At 39.5% G+C, this 24563-nt stretch overlaps 1 protein-coding gene across 2 annotated transcripts; it reads left to right on the top strand.

The window, feature by feature from the left end:
• On the top strand, positions 1–23565 carry HSPH1 (heat shock protein family H (Hsp110) member 1). 2 transcript variants are annotated; one of them, XM_020884387.2, is made up of 18 exons: positions 2–443; positions 2851–2908; positions 5206–5346; positions 6081–6203; positions 8669–8768; positions 9878–10011; positions 10435–10679; positions 11277–11505; positions 11879–11985; positions 12233–12366; positions 14213–14421; positions 16067–16198; positions 18524–18661; positions 19952–20077; positions 21087–21194; positions 21294–21413; positions 21633–21794; positions 22659–23565. In XM_020884387.2, exons 1-18 carry the CDS (start codon positions 337–339, stop codon positions 22863–22865), a joined length of 2580 nt encoding a protein of 859 aa, XP_020740046.2. In that variant the 5' UTR covers positions 2–336; the 3' UTR covers positions 22866–23565. The 2 variants fall into 2 exon arrangements, with proteins under 2 accessions (XP_070327858.1, XP_020740046.2); XM_070471757.1 differs by lacking the exon at positions 16067–16198 and having other exon boundaries at positions 1–443.
• Positions 23566–24563: the final 998 nt, after the last annotated feature.

Here is a 24563-nt window from a genome sequence, read left to right as displayed (position 1 = left end):
AAGGCTGAGGCTCTGGGACCTCCCCTTCTGGGTCGGTAGTTCAGCAGAGCGCCGGTGAGCGAGCGGCGGAAGATCCAGGCCGGCAGCGCGAGCTCCGGAGCGACTCGCGGACACCGAGCACCGCTTTCTCCCGTGGCTACTGCTCTGCGAACCACCACTGTCCCCGGGAAGTCGGAGGTGTCAGACCGGCAGACTGTCCGTGTGTCCGTCCGTCCGCCCGCGTGACAGGAGCGGACCCCACGGGAGTCGAGCGCGGCCGGGGCAGGAAGCGGCCGCCAGGAGGACGCAGACCCAGACTCATACCGAGCCGAGGCGGAGGCGGACCGAGAGCCGGCCATGTCGGTAGTGGGGCTGGACGTGGGCTCGCAGAGCTGCTACATCGCGGTGGCCCGGGCCGGGGGCATCGAGACCATCGCCAACGAGTTCAGCGACCGGTGCACCCCGTAAGTGGGAGCCTGCTTGGGGGGGGGGGGGAGCCGGCGGGGGCTGGGGATCGTGGGGAACCCAGGCTTGCGGCTGGCCGCGGAACCTGGGGGCGAACCGAGCGCGGTGTGGGGAGCGGTGCCCTCCTCCGTGGGGATCAGGATGCGGACTGCCTGGCCGCCGCGTAGGGGAGGGCGCCTGCAGCCGCATATCGGAGAGGGGGTGTCTCTGGAATTCGCGGGGGCCAAGGGAAGCCCGAGAGTCGAGTCTCCCCGGGGTGGTCACTTCAGGCGGGCTTCCTCCTGGGAGCCGATCGGGGGCCAAGCCGGAGACTTGGCTCCCTTTTCTTGGCGAGAAGCCTCTGCCAGCTCCTTCGCGGCCGCCCCCGTTTCCCCACCCGGTTTCTCGGAGCTGGCTGAGCCGCCCCCAGCTCGTCCCTCTCTTTCCGAGCCTGTCTTTGCGCACCGCAGAGCTGGGGCTGCCGAGCCTTTTCTTCCGCATTGTGAATCTCGAAATGAGCTGGAAGCTTCCAGAGCCTGTATGCTGCTGCTTGTGCTGTGAGCCAGTGGATTGTTGTTAGCGACCACAGACTCACTGTTTTGATAGATGAGTGTGTCTTCTTACTCAGGCTTGGATCATTCGTGAAAGATGTAAAGGGCCTTTTTGCTCGTTTCATGAAAGCCATTACAGAGGAATCGTGTTCCAGTTTTTCTTCTTTTTTTTTTAATTTTGCACAGCTTAAATGAGAGAAAATAAAAATTGCACACTTGTACACTAGAGCTGGACGTTGTCACTGAATTAAACGGTATATTCTGCAGCGGCATGAGGTGGGCAAAGGGTAACGTTTTAAAAAGCAACTTTTTTTGGAGAGGGTCTAAATTTGTGAATATAGCGTATAAGGAGTGAAGCATTGAGCCCAGAGGTGAAATGACTTGTGTTTCTATCAATATTTGAGTGCAGATGAACATTTGTAAAAGTGAATGGAAAGGAGAAAATACCCAAGCAGAGACAGTGTCAGTACCATTGGGAAGACTTAGTCCGTAAGCATCTCATACATCAACCCTTTTATAAATCTACAGTCTTTTCTTTAGCGGTGCCAACGTCTCTAATTGGAGTATAGTAAGGAAAAAGAATCTCAGGTTTTCATGCCTAGATACAGTTTATAGCTTTGTTCCCTTTAGGCCAATAAAAGGAAGAAAAGCTATTGTAGGAAAAAATTGTATTTGTGGTTATAGAGATCACTGTGAAACTAAGGATGACAGGTGTGTCTCAAAAAATACAAGCGGAGGCCAGTATTGGAGTTTAATATTTTATATAATAGATGTTTGACTCAACTGCGTTGGCTACTATAAATTTGTTTGGTGTAATTAATTTTATTCTCCCCTTGGAAAATGAGTAAACTTGTCTGGCAACTGTATGTTTACTTTGAGTTGGGAGTGACTGTTTCCGGAAGGTATTTTAAAGGTCCAGCCGTTGCTCCAACAGTTCTCTGGCTTTTCGGAGGCTATTTAGCACCTGCTCAGATAGTTTAGGTCTGAGATGTCTATTGGGCTTGGTATTTAATGCCCTCAATGTGTTCCCATTTTGCTCATATCGCGCTGTTACTCTTTTCCTGCCTTCTGATCTGAAACCTAATTCGCTTCCATCCTTCTGACAAGACTCTTGCTGTTGTGTCTGCTCTGTGCTGGCAGTCTGTTCCCAGTGCTCTGCGGGCTATTTCACAGTTACCAGTCACTTCATCTCTTAAAAGCTGACTTAAAATGTAACAGATTATTCAGTCATTTTGCTCAGCATTTTTACTTGGTTCTGTTGTGGTACTTGCTCTGCGTCATTTTTACTTGACTTGCTCAAGTAGAGTCTTCTGTATAGGACCCTCTTTTGTGCTTTTAAATTCCGGAAGCATAATTTAGGCCCACTTGTTTCTCGTTATATAAACATTTTCTAAAGCGTCAAATGGTCTATTAGAAGAGCAGTACGTAGGATAGTGATATTTAGATTTCTAAGTTGGTAACTGCCAAGTAGATACACCATGTTTTTGTCAGTGGTGTCTAGGACCAAGCTAATAATACAGTTTTAACTGTTCAAAACATTGTCGGAGTTAATGTCCACTTCCCAATGATTGGGGCCTGGAGATTTACGCTGGTCCTTGTGCTCTTGGAAAGTGTCCTCTGAGCCTCGAGCAGTCTCGGGTTGGAGTATTGGGAGTATGGCTGCCACCTCGATAGGATTCTCAGAGTCGCAGTTAAGTTGGGCCCTCATAGAGAAGCTGACCAAAGCTTTAGGCTCCAAAATTGTGCTAAATTGTGTCCCCCTTGCCGAAGAATGGAAATTTATAGTAGAATTTTCCTCTTGTTAGTTAAAAAAAAATCCACATTTATGCTTCTTTACATTTGTGAAACATGGTTTTTTTTTTTTCATCTTTTCTAGATCAGTCATATCATTTGGATCAAAAAACAGAACAATTGGAGTTGCAGCCAAAAATCAGGTATGTTCAAGAGGATTCTGATCATTTTTAAAAGAAGATATTTTAAAAGTAAAATCTCAGAAACATACAAGAATATGAAATACCTAAGCCTATCTGTTTTTTGAGTTTGTGAAAGATCATGCAAGTATTGCTTATGAGCCCTCGCATGTACGTGCAGTCGCTCAGTCGTGTCCTCCTCTTTGCAGCCTCATCAGCTGTAGCCTGTCAGGCTTCTGTGTGTATGGAATTTTCCAAGCAAGAATACTGGAGTGGGTTACTATTTCCTACTCCACTTAGGAGCCTTTGCATCCTTATTTTCCTTTTCTCTTCCTTTTGTTTTATTGAATAAGATACACTTTAACACTCTAATCTTCCAACCTTAGTTTTTATTGTGTATCCTATTTTCTAAGACATTTGATTTTTAAAAACAGATACATGAAATTCTTTCATGTGAAGTTTCTCATGATACTCATTTAAGAGTTAAAGATTCCTTTTATAGAAGGAACTTCTAAGAAGTTACATTGTTTAAAAGCGTTTTCAAGTTACTTTGTAATTAAGGGGAACTTGTTGTCTAGGCCTGTGGTGTCTTACAGAGTAGCCATTAAATACAGTTCTTGAGCATTTGAGATGTGCCTAATCTGGATTAAAATATAAGGTATGAAATACATGTGATTTTGAAGGCTTAAAATGAAATAAAAAAGAAAACCATCTTAAAACCATCTTATCAGTTTTCTACAATGAGTACATGTTGAAATGACAGTATGTTAGATATATTGGGCTAAATAAGTTATTGGAATTAATTTTCCTTATTAAGAGGACTTGACAATTTACCTGTGTGACTCCCATTTAGGGCTCACATTGTAACTTGAATTTTGGGGATTGGGGAGAAAAAATAAATATGAAATATGAAAATCTAAGAAAGGGACTGAAAGCAGTCCTATATATGTAAACATGCCAAAGTAAACATATTCTATATACCTTAAATTTACACAAGGTTATACATCAGATTGGAGAAGGAAATGGCAACCCACTCCAGTGTTCTTGCCTGGAGAGTCCCAGGGATAGGGGAGCCTGGTGGGCTGCCGTCTTTGGGGTCGCACAGAGTTGGACACGACTGAAGCACCTTAGCAGCAGCAGCAGCATACATCAGATTTACATAATTTAAAAAAAAAGGTTGAAAAAATTCTTTTAAATACAAAAAATAGTATTGCTACAACGGAAACAAAACTCTATAAACGCTGGAATTCTATGTCATGGCTAGCTGGAAGAGAGGAACAAAAGAAAAGACAAAGTGGGGAAAAGAAATGGTCATGGCACTCAGAGTGACCTACTCAGAAGGGAGAGTCTGGTGAGGTAACAGCCTCCCTGACTGGCTGTAGAGAAGATTCCCATCCCAGACCTGAGATCCACTGCCTTGTTGTTACACAAGGAGAATCCACTGAGGCTTCGATCTAGCCTATGGAGTACTAGACATCTGTCATCTCAGTTCCAGAATCAAGTAGATCAGAGAGAGAAATAAACAGTGAACTGGTTTGCTGTTTTCAAACTAGTCACTTTAGAAGTCTTAGTTTTTCATCTTTTATTGTAGTTATTTTTGTGATTTAAATAAAAGGTTTCCCACTGCTGACATCTTTGAGTGAAGTATACTATCAAGTGTGACTTTTGTATCTCCAGAGCCTAATCATCAAAAATACCTACAAGCAGTTGAAAGCATTTCCTCATATGGAAACTGTTTGAATCATCCTTAACCTTTTCAGAGTCCAGAGTGCTCAGCCTTACACCATGGAACAACTGGCCTATCCTTACCTTTTCTGCTTTTTGGTATAGATTATTCATATTCCATGCTATTGATAAGAAAAGTAGCATTCCATACATCTTGTGGCTCAGAATAACTTATCCTGGCCACTTGGCGACTTAATAGACTATAAGAGTTAACTCCTTTTTAGAAAAATGTGATTGGACTATAGGGCTTTCTAATTACCCTATTTCAGTTATTCGTTAGGTATAAAACAAGTTCAGTGGGAGAAAAGGAATGAAATAAAGTTCCTGGGGCTTGTTCAGAGTTTTAGTTGATAGTTCCATTACCTTTGAATTCATCTTGCAGATTTGGAAGCCTGTGTGTGTATTCCTCTCACTGCTTCCCTCCTGGCATTTCTGTAGGAAAAGGAGAGAAAGTGTATTTATTGGTGGAGAAATTCAGGGCTCTTGGGCAAGTTATTTATATCCTGGTGATTTGAGTTGAACAAGTGACTTGCTTTTTAATTGCTGTAATTAGTGATAGATGTTGAAATTAGAATTTAATTTTTTTTTTTCTCCAGCAAATCACTCATGCAAACAATACAGTGTCTAATTTTAAGAGGTTTCATGGCCGAGCATTCAATGACCCCTTCATTCAAAAGGAGAAGGAAAACTTAAGTTATGATCTGGTTCCAATGAAAAATGGTGGAGTTGGAATAAAGGTAATTTAATTGAACAACGTTAGATTCCTTACTAAGAAACTGTTCAGTTCATCTACAGAGAAGAGTACTTAATTCTTAGTAAGTATTTAACTCAGTTCTGTAATTGGACAAAGTGGTTTTTAATTTTTTATCTGGTTTCTCTTCAACTATGGGTCTGTGTTTAAATCATCCTTGAAGAATTACTCAGATAGTATATTCTGCTATACAACTTAGTTTGTGTTTCTTATAACATCTTGGCAATTAGAAAAATTTAGAATTTCTGGTGTCTAAAGAAATCTAGATTGTGGTATTGTATCAAAAGCAGTCTGTTCCACTGTAGCTTATTTGCAGTTGTTTGGAGAGCTCTAGTGTAATACAAGCAGAAACCTTTTTTAAAGTACAGAGGCATTCCTGTCTTATGATCTGCACAAAATCCTATTCATCTCCGTGATTCATCTCTTCAGTGAGGTTGGCACTTCACTGCTCTCTGTGGTGCTTGGTCTAGTACTTTGGGTAGGGGAAAACATGCCCCAGCTTCGTTTCTCCTCTTCATCTCTGGGGAGGAAGCTTTCTTTTATCCTTCTGCTTTGCTTTCCTATCCACTTTTCTTTTTTCTTTTCCCTTTCCTCCTTTTAAACAGCCAAAACAATAAAGGTTTTCTGGAAGAGAATATGTAATAATGTTTGGAAGTTAATATTAGTAGCATGTAGCTTTAAGGGCTGCAGTAATGAGAGCATTTTCTTTCCTCAACGCAGGTGATGTACATGGATGAAGAACATCTGTTCAGTGTGGAGCAGATCACAGCCATGCTGTTGACTAAGTTAAAAGAAACTGCTGAAAACAACCTCAAGAAGCCAGTAACAGATTGTGTTATTTCAGTAAGTAGAATTCAGCAAGGCAATGTGTTTTAATTTGCCTTCTTCATGTTGCTTTTTAGTATTAAATGTGTGAAAGCTGTTCTACTACCAGAGATCAGAATTCTGCTGGACTGTATCACTACAGTGTTCAGCAGCATTGCAGAGTAGGTTTGAATGCTATCTTTAGCTAGAAGTTGCAAAGTTTTTTGCATGGTGGTACATATCAAAATCTCCTGTTGGGCTTTTTGAAAATACAGACTGGCTGATCAAATTGGAGGATGTTCTAAAGTTAGTTAACTGTATTGAGAGACAACTGTATACGTCCACGAGAGATTTCACCCACACATGAGAACCAGTTCTTGGTGAGCAATAGTTTTAACAAGGGACTTTCCTGGCAGTCGAGTGGTTGGGATTTCACCTTCCAATGCAGGGGGTGCAGGTTCGGTGAGCTAAGATCCTACATGCCTAAAGGCCAGAAAGCCAAAACCTAAAACAGAAGCAGTATTATAACAGAGTCAATGTAAAAATGGTCTACATCACTCAAAAAAGATTTCATGCCTTAAATGTTTTTGAACTGCTAGCAAAATTTTATCAAGTCTTCCAATATATAATATACTTCACAAATGGTGATATGCTTGATGGTCACTAAAGATGTCCAACAAATGGAAAAATTATGCGGTAATGTACTCTGAAAAGAGAACTTATCGTTTGACCTGAGTCAGTAACTTACTTATTCCTCTGGGTTAGAATTTTCATGTGGTGAAAATCAGAAGTTTATTATGGTAAAGATTAAATGACTTTAAGGTTCTTACATCCTTAAATTACTAGAATTCTAAATCTGTATTCTCCAATATGGTAGCCAGTGGCCACACATAGCTTCTGAGCACTTGAAATAGAGCTAGTCAAAACCGAGATATGCTGTATGCATAAAATACACATCAGGTTTTGAAGAGTTACTATAAAATAAAGAATATGAAATATTTTGGAGATGTTGGGTTAAATAGAATATTTTATTAAAATCAAAAATAAATAAAAATGGTCCACATAAAAATATCTTAAAAAAAAAAAAACATAACTGACCAGTAGTCACAGAACCCAGGTTTTTAGCATTGGTAAACTCACTACTTTGAATGGACAGTTGATAAGTTAGTCAGGAGGATTTGAAGTGTACAGGAGCCATCTTCTATTGGCAGGGTGACCTGCCCAGACCTGTCAGGAGCCTTTATGGTGGTGCACCTTGGGATATGAGAGAATCCTGAGATAAGAGAGGCAGAAAGGCTGAAGTTTCTCTTGTAAGACAGAAAGTGTTTTATTAAAGGAATATTTTGGAGAAATGCTGTTAAAGAGGGGCTTCCCAGGTGGTGCTAGTGGTAAAGATCCCACCTGCTATAATGCAGGATATGTAAGAGACGTGGCTTGGATCAGGAAGATCCCCTGGAGGAGGGCATGGCAACCCACTCCAGTATTCTTGCCTGGAGAATCCCATGGACAGAGGAGATTGGCGGGCTGCAGTCCACAGTGTCACACAGAATCTGACATGACTGAAGTGACAGCACAAAGTTAAAGTTTTTAAGTCAGTGGTCCTTCCTCCTCCCCCCATTTCCCTTTAGATAACCTCATATGGAAAACTGCAGAAAGAAGGGTTCTGATTGGAAAGATGAGCAGAGACCCACCTTTGCTCTTGGCGCTCTTTTTGAAGCACTTATAGATACTTAGGGAGAAAATGTGGAAGCTCCTGTACCAAATTTTCTCTTAGGTACTTTCCAGCTAAGTGATTATATGGATGTATTATTAGATGCTCTTCTGGAAAAATGTGCTAGTTAAAACGGTGTCTTAGAAAGTGATCAAAAGAGTTCATCTGGGTAGAAGACAGCACCTTTAGAACCTATCCCATGATCTGTTATTTGTTCTTCCTGTTAGAAAAATCAACAGGCTTTGACAGAGTTTCATTTTGTAATCTTAACAGGTCTGCTGAATTAAAAGGTATCCCATCTATTAATGCTTAAATCCAAAGAATAGCAAACCAAAGGGCAGTGACTAGATCAACTTTGTATTATCTTTAAATTCCTGTAGTCTCTATAGTGTAATTACATTTAATGATGACTTAGCAGAATAATTTTCAAATGTCAGTAGAAATAAGACCACTTTAGAATGTACATTTACCACCTAAATGTAAAACTTTGTCAGATTTAAAGAACTGGTAATACATCTTATGAATATCTTGATTAGTTTTTATTTCAGGTTAAAATTTGGTTATAATAAACCTGATACTTAAAATTTTAGGGCAATCTTCTCAAAAGTAGTTACTGTTTCTTAAAGTTAAAGAACTTGCCAGAAACTTAGTCTAAAGCCCTTCTTCTGTTTCATGACATGGCTAGGCACCTGTTTAGCTGAACTGTTGTGAATTGATCACTGGTGGTTGTGAGGGGTTTGTATGTATTTTGGTTTTCTAGGTAAGTTAAAATTTTTTCCCTTCTTGTTTGCAGGTCCCTTCTTTCTTCACAGATGCTGAGAGGCGATCTGTCTTAGATGCTGCCCAGATTGTTGGCTTAAACTGCTTAAGACTCATGAATGACATGACAGCTGGTAAGAAAAAAACTGTTTTTGTGTAAAAGTTAACATACTGTTGAAACTAAAGTTAAGAACACGTGGTCCTGTTATCAAACACTTCCATGTAGAAATACCACCTATTAAAAAACTTAGATTTGAAAGCAAAAGTTCTAGTCTTTTAGATGCTTGTTTTAGTGAGAAGTTGGAACTTTGTCAAATGGATGCATCTATTTTCATTAGGAAACCTTGTGTATATTTTTTAATCTTTTGAAATAGTTGTGTTGGGTTTAGTTTTTTTATTTCCTTACATTGTTTTTATAGTTGAGAAGCAAGTTTTCCCACAACCTTATTATGGGGTTTTAGAACTACCTTGACTATTGATTTATCGGAAAATTTTTTTTCCCCTTATACGTTTCCCAATTGTTGGTGGTTGGGAGTCGGTCATTCCTCTTCTGTCAGATGTTGATTGAAGCTGTGCCATTTGCCTAGGCACTTTGCTAGGAGTGAGTCAGTGGGGAACAAAGTGCTCAGTAGCGCTTGTGTCAGTTCATTGTGATTAAGGATGGACTCAAAGTCAGTTACACCCTAGTGCATTCAAGCAAAGCAAATAAGACTTTGTTGAGCATATTTTTCATAGATATTTTAAGGATTCTTAAAGTATTGCTAACGGTGTGTTCTTCAGTATACACAGTGGTTTCAAAATTCAGAAAAAGCGAACCATAGACTGTTTAAGATAGATCAGTTATTTGCCTTGAATCCAGTTGGTAGGAACTGTAGTTGCTCTAGTTATATATTAAATTCTTAAATTTTTTTGGATAAGCAGTCTCCTAGCAGGTTGTGGTTCAAATGTAAGTACTGTGTAATGAGTCTGATACTGTCCGTGTGTGGTTTTGTGTGGTGTACATGCCATTGTTTTTGCATTACATATGTCTTCTCTGTCACATCTCTTCATATATTGAAAAGTGATGGAACATTGTTGTAAAATCAGAAAGGGATGAAGTATGAAGTTAGATATAAAAGAAATGTGTTCACCTTTAATTGGTCGAAGTACACTCAGGTTCTCTGCATGTGTAATTATATCGGTAACTATGAAATTACTGAAAGAATGTGAACTGAAGTATTGAAACATACTAATTTCCTTTTAGTTGCTTTGAATTATGGAATTTATAAGCAGGATCTCCCAAGCCTGGATGAGAAGCCTCGAATAGTGGTTTTTGTTGATATGGGGCATTCAGCTTTTCAAGTCTCTGCCTGTGCCTTTAACAAGGGAAAATTGAAGGTAAGGTCATAAATTGGAACTAAGTGACCCAGATATTAATGTGTGGCAATTGTTGTTACTTTAAGCTACTGAGCTTCTTGGGTAATGAAGAGTTTGGGATAAAGCTATTAAAAGAGTTGTCCCTAAGGTTGATCTCCATAAAGACAATGCAGTTGTCTTAGCATATTCTTTGTTGTTCTTGTTTAGGAAAGAAAAACTTTCTAAGATTATTTTCTATGTAATCATTAGAATTAAAAATATCATAGAGATGTAGCATTTCATTTGGATTTTATAGTGACATACATCCTAATTGAGTTGGATTTCATGTTGTAGTTTAAATAGAAACTTTGAGCCTATTTGATTGTTTGAGTTAGCAACATTTAAGATTCTGGTTACAAATATGATTGAAAATAACCAGATTATTTGTTGTTTTAACTAAATTAGGTACTGGGAACAGCTTTTGATCCCTTCTTAGGAGGAAAAAACTTTGATGCAAAGTTAGTGGAACACTTTTGTGCAGAATTTAAAACTAAGTACAAGTTGGATGCAAAATCCAAAATTCGAGCACTTCTTCGTCTGTATCAGGAGTGTGAAAAATTGAAAAAGCTAATGAGCTCTAACAGCACAGACCTACCACTGAACATCGAGTGCTTCATGAATGACAAGGATGTTTCCGGAAAGATGAACAGGTGTGTCTCAGATTCTGACAGATGAGATAGAAGGAACTTCTTGCTGAAACTGTAGTCCGGGTGTCAGTTCTAACTGTGGTCTACTGAGTCTTGGCCCACATTTCAAGATTGCACTACCTGAAAGACTGTCAGCATCATTAGAACTAGAATTGCTGCTGCAAAGAGGGTTAAGGGTTTTTAACAAGATCTGCGCTAAGTGTCCTCATAGTGAAGTCTTTCTAGTATTATTTCTGGGCCAGTGATTGAAAAATGTTTTCATAATATATTTCACAGAAATATATTGAACTGAATGGAAATTTTCAAAGTGATGAAAATGGGATCACATAAAATATTAAGGACTAAGAATGGAAATCTTAATACAAAAGTGATTTCTTCTCTAGTTACTAATTTTCTTTTCATTCTCCCTTCTGCATCTGGATTTTGTATATTTTTAGGGAAAAAAGTTATGAATTATGGTATGGCTAAACCTGGCCCATGTGGAATTCAGGGTGTCTGAGAAGAAAAAAGTTTGTTGGGTTGATAAGAATTATTTAAAAAGTAGGGCAGAATGTTGGCCTTAAGATCAATTTTCTTAACGTTTTCCTCTTAACTGCCAAGGGCACAATTTGAAGAGCTCTGTGCTGACTTACTGCAGAAGATAGAAGCTCCCCTTTATTCGCTGATGGAACAAACTCAGCTCAAAGTAGAGGATGTGAGTGCTGTCGAGATAGTTGGAGGCACTACACGAATTCCAGCTGTGAAAGAAAAAATTGCCAAATTCTTTGGAAAAGATGTTAGCACGACGCTCAATGCAGATGAAGCGGTGGCCAGAGGGTGTGCACTGCAGGTACTGTCTTCGCATCTCTCTGGGAGTCATTTCTCAAACCACTTCTGCTTTATCTCATCCTGGTAGAGTCCTGTGCCCGGTTAGACACCACCAGGGAGTTACTTTCAATAAGTCTTAAGGCTGTGGGGACACAAGGATCTTCCAGTATTGGAAGATTTGTTGTACTATCTTTTTATCTAGTGAATGCCACTATTATTTATCTTTATATCTAGTGTTTAGATGATAAATACTTTATGCATAAGACAATATATATACACTGGAAGCAGTTTTGAATTTGAACCTACCCGTCCTATTTGAATTGGTCTTTATGTTAGAAGCTGAGTGAAATTTTTCATGTGCTTATGATAATCTTTTTTTCTTTTTCTTTTTTAAGTGTGCAATCCTTTCCCCAGCATTTAAAGTTAGAGAATTTTCTGTCACTGATGCAGTTCCTTTCCCAATATCTCTGGTCTGGAGCCACGATTCAGAAGATGCTGAAGGGTATGTAGGAGAAAATAACGTTCAGATACTTGGTTTTAATATTTAAAAAAAAAATGAACGTATGACATTCATGGTAGAGTGTTTGATTAACTGAGATCTTCTAGCAATCAAACTTACCAAAATATTTCTCTCATGTTGGGTTATAAATGGTGAGATGGGGTTGATAAAGCTTTTAGATTGTGTTCTGTTTGTGTGGCACAGTGAGCTTGAACCCTTGAAGTACTGAGTACCTTTGGTTTTCTCTTAGTGTCCATGAAGTGTTCAGTAGAAACCATGCTGCTCCTTTCTCCAAAGTTCTCACGTTCTTACGAAGTGGGCCTTTTGAGCTAGAAGCTTTCTATTCTGATCCTCAAGGAGTTCCATATCCAGAAGCAAAAATAGGTAAGCAGTTAATTGTGTATTTATTCTTTTGAAGATTTAGTGTACCAACTTAAACGCTCTGCTTTTAGCAGTGTTGAGTAGAACGCAATGAAAACGTGAAATGGAACATAATTGAAAATGTGAGGACAGTTTCAATTTGGAGTAATGAAGATGGGGAAGTCTCTTCTTTTATAGATGACTAAATGGCCTAAAGAGATGAAATGACTTGTGTGTGTGTAGGAACACTTGAGTGTTTTTCCTTTTCTGATACAGTCTATACTTGACTATTATTACCCACTTTTAGTATTAACCTTTCTTCTGGGTGAAATGTTACTTGCAGAACATTAGTTCAGTTTAAAACCTGGCTTGGAAGCCATTGAAACTATCTCTGAAAGGTACCTTTGTATTGTAGTCTTTTTTTTAAAAAGTACATTTTGGGGGTACATTTTTCTTTGAGAAGTTTGACACTGTCCATCTATTTTGGCCTAAAGTAACACTGAAAATCTGGGAGACCTACAGGCATTTTCTTGTATCTCTTTTCCCAAGTAAAATAAGCTAGTATTGCTAGATCTTGTCAGGACTCACCTTTGCCCAACACTGTTTCATAGTGGAATTGTCCGAAGGAGTCTGACCTGACCAGTTGTGTTTTCTTTCTTAATCCTTAAAACTGAAAATGTTCTGACACAGGAGGGTTTTATATTTTAAAATAATTTTTTCTTGTGTTTGTTGATAGATTAAGTAATCATTGAATATAGACCAGACTAAAATTTTGACAGGCTGGATTGTAGTCCCCATTCAACAGAGGGATAAAATCTAAGCTCTTTAGCCTAGCATTAGCTTTCTTGTTTTGTCACCAAAACTGAAAAGCCTGCACACACTTAACAGAGCCATCTTAAATATGTCTCCTGTGAGTCTTCTTGAGTACCCTTTGGTCAATGCTATTTCTTTAACTGAATCTTATGACAGTTACTTCCTGAACCTAGTGATTAGATAATCAATGAAGGTCTGTTCCAGCCTATTTCACTGACCTACTATATAAATCTAACTTTCTGTGTGTTTGTGTAAACAGGACTTTAAATACAAGACTATTAAATCCCTTGTAGTGCTTTGCACATAATAGGTTCAAAACACTTAGTTTTTTTTTCAGCAGATATTTGTGCTAACAATAGTTTGGTAGAGGTGGTAACTAACACCTAGCACTTAGTTCCATAGTAAGTGCTCACTATAAACCCTTAGAACTCAAACTGTAGAAGCATAAAGTAACTTACAGCCATCACAGGGCCAGGATTCAAGCCCAGGGAGTCTGGGTCAGAGTTACCACTCTTGATTTCTACTTAGTCATGGTCTGGAACTGCTGTAGTGCATCATAATTTTAGGCTTTAATAACAGATTTTACCTCACCTCTCCTATTTGAAACATAAAATGTTTAGATCAGTCAGAAAACAGTATACCCTACTGTGAAGTTCCTACAGAATCAGAATGAGGCAAGTGCTTGATATCATTAGCCATATACTTGGGATTTTCATGTTGAGGGTGTGCTCCCCTGTAAAGTGGGGTAGGAGGAAGTGAGGATGGCTGGTCTGTATCTCACACAGTGTCTGTGTCAGAAGTGTTAAATAGAAAGTCACAAGAGTGCCCTTGCCTTTGAAGGTTTCATGGCATTTTAAGACTAATCCCAAGTATTGTAAGTATGCTATGTACTTATGAGTCTATTTTAAAAGGTTATGTTTCTGGTATACACTAAAGGACTTGAGTCTAACTCAGTTGGTAGAGAAAATGGAATTTTGGAATCGCAGTCTTTCTTAGCCTTTGTCTGCATGATAGATTTAGATTTGGTTCTGAAATTGTCGATTTCTTTTTGCTGTAGGCCGCTTCATTGTTCAGAATGTTTCGGCACAGAAGGATGGAGAAAAATCTCGAGTGAAAGTCAAAGTGCGAGTCAATACCCATGGCATTTTCACCATCTCTACAGCGTCTATGGTGGAGAAGGTCCCAGCCGAGGAGAATGAAGGGTCTTCTCTTGAAGCCGACATGGACTGTCAGAATCAGAGGCCGCCAGAAAACCCAGACGCTGAGGTAAGTTTGTAGGTAAGCCTTTGAGATGGAATATGTAGTAAACTTAATTCTAAGCCTGAAGAGATGGGTAGGAAAAGGTTAAAGTGTTTTTCTTCATGATAATTAGAATTTTCGTTAATGATGACGATAGCAATTTCTAGGTGATGGTAATGTACAGCCTGGAGTTTGGTGAACTGTGATTAAATTCTCTGTGGCTTTGTTTGAACCAGCACGTGACAGTTTGATTCAGAGTGGGCAAAGTTTCTTGGCATTATATTTTTTAAGGCATAGGTCACATATTGAGAAGTCAAATGCCGACTGGTGATTAAGAAATAAAAGACTAAAAAACTGTTCATTGAAATATATACTAGATATTAAAACTGTTTTTTTTTTGTTTTTTTTAATCATATGGCAAAAATCAGTTTTGGTATTTTTTAACTTGCTTGTATTTACATGGTTTTCTGGGTTGTGGGAGGAAGGAAGTGAAGTATCTGACTAGAGTTTAGAAAGTTGTTAATTGTTCTTGATGTTAATTGAGACTTCTATTAGCTTAAGTGTTAGTTTTACATGGTCAACCAAAGAATTCTAAGAAACTTTAAAATAGATGAGCTCTTACAGTTTACTTCTAGACAGTAACCAGAAATAGCTTAAATGAAGAGGTAGGTAGGCAGTTACAGTGTTTTAGTTCCTATGAGCAAGTGTGACATCCCTGTGGTCAGACTGTTAGCACTGTGGTCATTCCCTAGAACATTTAAGGAACAGGAGCATCGGAGCCTTAGCTTTGTTCTCATCGGGAAAAACTTCAGTGTAATGAACTAAATGACCAGCACCACATACCAGCGCTTTCTCATCTGGCTACAGACACCATTATTCTAATGCCTGTTGTATCCAATCTCTTAGTACCTTTTAGATGTATATATACCAGGAATACCTTGCTTCTGGTACTTCAGTGTCTGCCTCAGGATCTTGAGGCTCTGGAAGAAAATTAATGAGAGACTTCAGTCATTAAAGTTAGAATGCTTCAGGCTTCTCCCTAAGATGGGATAAGATCATAACAAGCTCTGATCTACTGGGGATTGAGGCATCTACTAACATTTAGCATTTCTTCTTTTCCTGGGATTTTTTTGAGGTGTAGACTGTTGGGTCACGAAAAGGGCATGGAGACAGAGAGGGTCTTGCGTTTCTCTAAACTGGAGTGATGAGCTAGCTGCCAGATGATGGATTGTTGGCTATTTTATGTTAATTCCTCAGTCCACTGACATGCAGATACGTTGAGATGTGTGATGGCTGTTGGTGAAGTTAGGTTTTGGAAGCTTATTTTTGGGAGAGAGGCCTGGAGAAAACCTACTTGATTCTGAGAATTAATATCTGTGCAATGCTAGAGGGGAGCTTCTTGAAGGAGAGTTCCTGTCATCACATCAGTCAAAATGCCTACTACTTGTGTTATTTAACTATTATATTAACTGTTATCATTCAAAGAATTTCTTAAAGGTTTACAATATCTAAGAAGTTTTCAAATACTTGTTTTTTATGCTTTTATCCAGTATCTTTCCCCCCCCTGTTAAGACTTCAGAAATTGAGTGTACTCTTTGGTGCCCTATAACCTTTTCAATTTATACAAGTACACCTGCTTTCTACATCCTTTGTGCCTGGGCTTTCATTTCAGAAAAATATCCAGCAAGACAACAATGAAGCTGGAACACATCCCCAGGTACAAACTGATGGTCATCAAACCTCACAGTCTCCCCCTTCACCTGAACTTACCTCAGAAGAAAACAAAATCCCAGATGCTGACAAAGTGAGTGACTCTTCTAGTTCATTCCATTAGACAATGTTGCGACATGTGATCATTAATGATATCATTCAATCTGCAGTTTCAAGAGCAAGCACCAAGTTACCTTATTCTATATAGGATTTTTTTTTCTCCTGTTAATTTTCTATGTTTTTCAACTGAAACCAGTGAGAGGTACTCCAGCTAATTATCCTACTTTTTGGACTTGAAAGCTTCTCTTGAATAACTGCCACTCCAGGCAACCAGGGGTGAATGCATAGCTTTTGTTGTCTTCTCTAGTGCTAGAGGTGCCTGCAAATGCCAGCATCTGAAAGACTCGTCTCAGTGCTGTGTGATGAGTTTTCACTTGAGGTCATCCGATGTTAAATACATGGGCTATAGGAGTCTAGTAAAACTTTTTTCTCCTCTCAAATTGCCTGTCAAATTTATATAAATTACAATGATCTGGTGATAAGTTTCCATTGTTATTCCAGATCTGTGCTTTGCAAAACTTTGTTCTTTGTGCAGGTTGCATGTAAATTATTCTTTCATTAGAAGTTTGGTTTTCTCTCATTCTGAGGATAGAACTCTTTACCCTTAGATGAATTGCTGAATAGTCCACTGGGGTCCAAATACATGTTACTCTTAGTAAAAGCATCTGGTTTTAAGCTCCCACACCCTGACTGATCCCCTCGGGGGTCCGGATTCTGATTTCTGAAAGAAGCTGCCACCGCCTCTTGAAGAGTTGGCTGTGGATAGTCTGGCAGCGACGGCTCCTTAACTTCAGTGTTCCTCCCCTCACCTAGTGCTGAGCACTGACTGGCTCCTGCTGGCGGTCCCCACACCTGTCAGAGCACGCCCTGGGTGCGTCTCCTGCTCCTGGCTGTAGGTGGGACCACTAGTGCCAGACCCTCTGGGGAGCGGCCCTTGTCCATGCCAAGGGGATGCCATTTTGTGATACGTTGGTTTTGTCAGCAGTTGGTTTAATGTTGTACTGCTAGTCTTATCCCAGCTTAACCTCCATACCTGTGGCTCTCATCCATTCGATTCCCAGTATCTGTTGCACTCCTGTGTTTTTTGCCAGGTGCACTCCTGTGTTTTTGCCAGGTGTAGGTGCGACTTCTCTTTCTTGTGTTTCGTGACCACCCAGAGCATGCACAGTATATTGTGGGGGTGGTGGGAGGCAGTTCTCATGCTCACAGGAGGGGCGAAGACGGGGGTGTGGCAGGCGCCTCCTAGTGACCCAGCTCTCAGCACCTCACAGACAAGTGATCTCTCAGGATGCAGAAACAGAAGCCTGGAGAAAACACCTGAAAAACAGTCTCCGTCCTTGTGATTGTCAAGCCGTTGAGCCTCTTCCAAGTCCCAGTTCTTGCGTGGCGTCTGAGATGTTAGCCTCCTTCACGACTCCCCCAGGTCCCCCAGAGCCCCTGCCTGCTGTGCCTCGTGGGCGCGTCTGCTCACCGCCGCAGCCGGTCAGCGTGCATGTCAGATGCCCCGTGGTTCTTCTCATCTGTTCTGCGGCTGCGTTTGCTGAAGTTGTGCTCTTTGTCATTTGTGTCTAGAAGAACCTGCAGAAATGAAAATGCCAAGAGCATCTTGGAAAATTAAAGGCCATAGGAGATACTTACTTCTTTAGCCCTGTATTTACGTATTTTGGAAAAAGTTAACAGTAAATGTAGCATTTGCTACATCATTCCATTTACTCTTTTAAGACTGTAAACATTTTTTTGACCTTGCAGAGTTGTTTATGAGAAGTGGTACAACTCAAAGGCAGATAGTAGAAATAAGGAGATGGATGTATATACACATGTATATGTCCAAATTCGTGGGAATTCATGTCCAAATTCAGGGAATTTTAAAAGGCACTCATCAGTGTACTGATAACTGTAGCTGGAATATAGGAACTGAAATATATAATACAGGAATAGAGTTGATCCTAACATGCTTAGCAGCTGATCAGAGTCTTATCTGTGGGTACTATTATAGACTATAATTTAAAGAAGTGGTAATTTAATAGTATTTTTGACTTTTTCAAGTCACAAACATAGCTTAAAGGTATTAGAAAATTAAGGACCTGTGAAGAAAAGCTTTAGCCAGAGAGATTAAATTTGAGATGAAAAATGTTCTGGTGAATTCTTGAAGGGGGAAGTATGGCAGGTATAAGAGTAATTGCAGCCCTCATTTAAAATGGGTGGGTGGGAGTTAGATGATTTTACACATTCTTCCAGCTTTATGATTTTAGGGATTTCACTTTTGCGTGAGTCCTCAGTAAGTATGATAGGGATATTTCTGTTATTCAAGAACTATTTAAGAATTTTTCTTTTTTTTTTTTTAACCCCTCTTCCCAAGGCTAATGAAAAGAAAGTTGACCAACCTCCAGAAGCTAAAAAACCCAAAATAAAGGTGGTGAATGTTGAGTTGCCTATTGAAGCCAACTTGGTCTGGCAGTTAGGGAAAGACCTTCTGAACATGTATATTGAAACAGAGGTAATTACTTCACTTAAATATTTTTATTTTGGAATGTATTTGTTTGTTTTGCCTTGTTAGGTAAATGGCTATAATTCTTAACATTTCATAAGTTTTATACAACTTTTAGGGGCAGAAGGAAGCCAAAAAGTAATGGTTTTTAGTTAAATATTTTTAGCAAGTTTTTTTTTCTCTTAATATTTTTGCAACTTTATTAAAGAAATCTATACCATAGATCATTCTGCTTGGTGCAAAATTGATTGTCCAGGTTCTTGTGAAGCAATTGAGTGCTGATATCTTCTAGCACAGAGCACAGTACCATTGGTATCTCAGGCCACACTAAATATTTCTATTAAAATACATTGTGCTTCTCTGTAGTTTGGATAGGTGAAATGATTGAGACTCTTGTTTTCCTTTACTGAGATGGGACCGTTGTGTTTAGAAATTTAATGATAAATCCCTGTTTCTATTTGATAAATAGTATGTTTGTTTGTGCATGCTAAGTAGCTTCAGTCGTGTCTGACTCTTTGCGACCCCATGGACTGCAGCCCGCCAGGCTCCTCTGTCCATGGGATTCTCCAGGAAAGAATACTGGAGTGGGATGCTGTTTCCTCCTCCAGGGGATCTTCCTGATCAAGGGGTCGAACTTGCGTCCCTTGTGTCTCCTACATTGGCAGGCAGACTCTTTACTGCTAGCACTAATAATGTAGTGGCAAAATTGTGTGGCCGTTACACATTGGTCAGTATTAATCCCAGTAGGAGACAACCATGTAACTACATAAAACAAAGAAAATTGTATAAAAACAGTAGATAATTTTTGTTCCCTTAATGTTAATCTGAATTGTGAAAGTTACATAATTTGTTGCACTCAATTGTGTCCAACTCTTTGTGGCCCTATGGCCTCTAGCCTGCCCGGTTTCTCTGTCCATGGGATTTCCCAGGCAAGTATACTGGCGTGGGTTGCCACTTCCTGTTCCAGGGGATCATTCTGACCCAGGGATCGAACCTGCATCATTTGCATCTCCTGCATTGGCAGGTGGATTCTTTACCACTAGTGCCACCTGGGAAGCCTTGTACAATTTATTATATAATGTTAAAAAAAAACCAAAACCCTTCATTCTGTGTATTTAGAAAATGAAGGACTTTGTAGGGATTGTTGGAAGAATCTTATGAGGTATAACTTAGAACTGTTAAAACTGATTTTTTTAGGGGGGGTATAATTGTTGACTTTGTTAACTCCAGAATCTAAATAGTTAAAATTCAGTCGCACTTAGCAGAGGATTGGAATTAACCTCTTTTGTTTCTGGACAGGGCAAGATGATAATGCAGGATAAGTTGGAAAAGGAGAGAAACGACGCTAAGAATGCGGTGGAGGAGTATGTGTACGAGTTCAGGGACAAGCTGTGTGGACCGTACGAAAAGTTTATATGCGAGCAGGTGTGTTTAGGGCTGTGTTTTTATTCAGATAATCTCACTTTGAAGTGCTTAATTCCAAATTTGACACTTAAAACCTCTACTAGACTGTGTAACTTGAGCTTTTTGAAAACAGACAACTTGAAATAGAAATCGTATAAATGGAGTCATGGAGAGAGAGGCTAACTAGCAGTGTGCAGTTTTATACTAGATTATCCTAGTGACTTTACTCTTTACCATTGAAGAGAGAACCTGTCAGCACGTTTATTCATAGTCTGCAACATCATAGTTATTGGGGGAGTAGAAGCATAAATAGGAGAGAATACTTGCTTTCAAAGACCTCAGGGCCTTGGTTGCTCTGTCATTGCTTTATCCCACAAGACTTGTTCATCCAGTCATTCCAGAGTTTGTCAGGGACCATAAATCCCAGAGCAGAAGCATGTCTGTGGAAGATGGGCCTTGGAGAGAAATTGGGCTAGTTATAGAAATCCAGAGTGGATTTGTATAACTTTACTCAACCTAAAGCTAGAGTATAACCACATACTTTCTGAGTTGATTAGGAGTGACCTCTGTGTGCAGTGATTGAACTATCAACTTGGCTAGGTTTCCTTTCAGTATTCAGTGGTTGTGGAAGTGAGTAGGAAGTTACTAATCAAGACCTAATTGTTTTAGAGAATAGGAAGAAAATTGCTCTTATGTGATGACATTTTAGTGTACAAATTGTGCAAAATTGAACTTCTAAAATTTATTTTAAGTCCATAAGAGCAGTTTACCACAAATTTTCAAACATCCTTATGTGAAGAGAGACTAGCCTAAGACCAACTCCCTCCCCTGTATAAAATACTGTCAGGAGCAAGTTGTGGCGTGTTTTTGCACCTTGATGTTTTTCAGTGACGAGAATCCAGGTAATCAGGTTTGCCATCCTGGAAATAAGATGAGCTTGATACTGAACACTTCTGAGGATGACTGTTCTGTCATGAAAGCTTTTAAAGTAAGGTAGCCACTGATACTGATTTTCGTGTTCTGTATGTAGGATCATCAAAAGTTTCTGAGGCTGCTCACAGAGACTGAGAACTGGCTCTATGAAGAAGGGGAGGACCAGGCCAAGCAGGCGTATGTTGACAAGCTGGAAGAATTAATGGTAGGCCTTCTCTCCCCTGGAAAGTGGTACTTATGTTTCAGACTGTAGACTTCTAAAATATAATTACTGCGAATACTAATTTATCACATTCGGTTTTAGAAAATCGGCACTCCAATTAAAGTTCGGTTTCAAGAAGCTGAAGAAAGGCCGAAAATATTTGAAGAACTAGGACAGAGGCTGCAGCACTATGCCAAGATAGCAGCTGACTTTAGAAATAACGTAAGTCTGTACACAGTGAGGACATGAACCCTGGATTTACAAGCTACTGCTTAAGTGAAGGAGTCTTCATTGTGAACAAATGGTCTTAAGTCAGAAATTAGGTTTGGGTGTGTGAGACGAGACGGTATTGATAGATTTGAACTTCATGGAAAATTGGGTCCAATTAGATGTTACTGTTAAATACTTGATTCTACAGAATGGCTCTGTTTTTCCATTTAGGATGAGAAATACAACCATATTGATGAGTCTGAAATGAAAAAGGTTGAGAAGTCTGTTAATGAAGTGATGGAGTGGATGAATAATGTCATGAATGCTCAGGCTAAAAAGAGTCTTGATCAAGATCCCGTTGTACGTGCTCAGGAAATTAGAGCAAAAATAAAGGTGAGTGTCACTGTCTAGTGTTTACTGCTGTGGTTTCTTAGGGATTCCGGTTGCAATGATTTGAAAATAGCCATTTTTCCTTAAATCTTTTTACCTCATCCCAAGACCAGATTTCTTATTAATAGTTCATTATTGATATTACAAAATGTGGGAAGGCCTTGTAAGTTTCGTCCAGTTTCTGTTTCTTCATTTATTTAGTTCAGTAAACACATTTGTTGCACTTGTACCACGCACGCAGCTGTTGTTGTAGGAGTTAAGCGCTCCGTGTGCAGGGGAGTCCCTGCTCCTGGGGGGGTCACCTGCCAGTGGCCGCCACGGTAAAGACGCGGCAGCAAACCAGCATGGGCGCGTCAGACTGTGTTAAATGCCGCGGGAACAGTAGTCAAAGGGACTAGGAAACTTGGCGATGGGGAGAGTCCCAGGTTGGTATTTTATCAGGGAATGTCTTGCCGAGTTCATGAGGCTTGAAGGAAGTTGGTAAGAAAACCAAGGAAGGTGCTCTGTCTGGAAGAACACTCAACCACAGAGAAGGTTAACATGAGCCTTTGAGGTCATGGGCTATAAGCTTGAATTCCATCTCTTTGCTCACTGCTTTTTCTCTTCCTTTTAATAATTGCTATGAGGAGTAAATGGGTTAATAATAAATTGAATAGTTAGCAAGTCCCTGACACATTGTAAAAGAATATTTACATATCTAGATCAGGCTTCAAGCTATACTTATAGGCAAATGTATTGAGCAAGTAGAATTCTTTGAGATATGTATGATTGGAGTTGGTTGAAAAATATTGGTTTAAGTATGTAGGAAAGTAATTGAAAACATATTGGAGTTAAAGTCTGATTATTAGTTTTGTTTTCCTTTCTTAGGAGTTGAATAACACTTGTGAACCTGTCGTAACACAACCCAAACCAAAAATCGAATCTCCCAAACTGGAAAGAACTCCAAATGGCCCGAGTACTGATAAAAAGGAAGAGGACTTAGACGGCAAAAACAATTTCAGTGCTGAACCTCCACATCAGAATGGAGAATGTTACCCTAACGAGAAGAGTTCCATTAATATGGACTTGGACTAGATGACATGAAACTGATATCGTCCTTCAATTAATAAAATATTTTTGCCATAGTATGTGATTCTACATGACATACTGAGACTATTTATATTTTCTTTTTTAAGGATGTTTAGAAATTTTGTGTATTATATGGAAAAAGAAGAAGCTTAAGTCTGTAGTCTTTATGATCCTAAAAGGGAAAATTGCCTTGGTAACTTTCAGATTCCTGTGGAATTGTGAATTCATACTAAGCTTCTGTGCAGTATTACCATTTGCATCACTGAGGATGAAATTGACTTTTGTCTTTGGAGAAAATAAAGTGTACTGCTTGTTCAAGAGGGCTGTGATTAAACTCTTTAAGCATTTGTTCCTGCCAAGGTAGTTTTCTTGCATTTTGCTCTCCATTGCAGCATGTGTGTGGGTGTGGATGTTTATAAACATGACTAAGTCTGATTTCATAAGGGCTTTCTAAAATTAATTCTGTCCAATAGAGTATGACTTTTGCTTTGGTATTAATTATATTAAAAATCCATTGACTAAAAGCAAAAGCTAGTGAAATGTGTTAGCAGCATGCAGAACAAAATCTTTAAAATATCTCTCGTTATACAGTGCATTGTCATGTGAAGGTGTACCATGGAAGAAACATTGATTCTGTTTGTAACTGATATTGTGAAGCCTCTTATGAGCTTTAAAATAAAGTTCATCTTATGGTGTCATTTCTAAACAGTTTTGTCACTAATTTAAAAATGGGATTGGGGCAGCATGATCTAAATATAAACTGTGGAAATCTAACGTCTTTGCTGTTTCCTACATATGCTATTGCTTTGTAAATGAGAATGATCCCCGCCCCGATAAAAAAATAGCATATATTGATTACAAGTTTTATAGAGTTAAGTGTAACTCATTTACCACCCAGAAAAACAAACCCGCGTGGTTATTCCTCCAGCCTTTCTCTCCTGAACCTGGTGTGTGTTTTTTAAAGCTCTGAGTATCATAGGATTTGGAAAAAACGGTCAGGTGTTCCATATACTTTTTTCGGACTGGCCATGTGGCATGTGGGAGCTAGTTCTCTGACCAGGGATTGAACCTACACCCCCTACATTGGAAGCACAGAGTCTTATCAACCTCTGGACCACCAGGGAAGTTCTTGGTCAGGTGTAAACCACTTCGCTGTTAGTAATACTGAGTCCCATTATAAAAACATACATACTTAAAAATATTTTAACCAGTTCCAGTATGGGCGGGCTTTATCATAGTCTAAACAATGTTGCAGTGAAACAGGACAAAACTGAGGCTGTGTTGGGGGTTGGGAAGGGAGAAGGCCTGCATACTTAGGAAGGATGGCTGACAACCACACTGCTCCTCCGTTACTAACGGTGGAGCTAATCTACCTGTTGCCACCCATGAAGTAAAGTAAATTTACAAGATCACACAGCAAGTTGATCAGTGTAAAGCGTACACTCGGGATAGCCATTCTACCCTAAGTGACGTGTTCATCTGTGTAGTGATAACTTTCACACTCTAAATTTGCTTATTAGTGTTTCATGAATGGAATATTCATTCCCATTTGTAATGTTTGAATGTCAGTTTTTGAATGTAGTGTTCTTGATCTTCCTTGTGGCTCAGATGGTAAAGAATCTGCTTGCAATGCAGGGGACCCGGGTTCAATCCCTTGGTCAGGAAGATCCCCTGGAGAAGAGGGGTATGGTAACCCACTCCAAT

The sequence above is a fragment of the Odocoileus virginianus genome, chromosome 8 (assembly GCF_023699985.2).
Source record: "Odocoileus virginianus isolate 20LAN1187 ecotype Illinois chromosome 8, Ovbor_1.2, whole genome shotgun sequence".
NCBI lineage: Eukaryota > Metazoa > Chordata > Mammalia > Artiodactyla > Cervidae > Odocoileus > Odocoileus virginianus.
The sequence above is the reverse complement of the archived record's forward strand: the minus strand, read 5'-3'. Positions and strand labels throughout refer to the sequence as shown.

Coding starts and splice junctions, on each gene's coding strand:
- HSPH1 (XM_020884387.2), top strand. CDS start 337: ATGTCGGTAGTGGGGCTGGACGTGGGCTCGCAGAGCTGCTACATCGCG. Junction 20,078..21,086: donor AAAAGTTTATATGCGAGCAG/GTGTGTTTAGGG, acceptor TTCTGTATGTAG/GATCATCAAAAGTTTCTGAG. Junction 21,195..21,293: donor ACAAGCTGGAAGAATTAATG/GTAGGCCTTCTC, acceptor ATTCGGTTTTAG/AAAATCGGCACTCCAATTAA.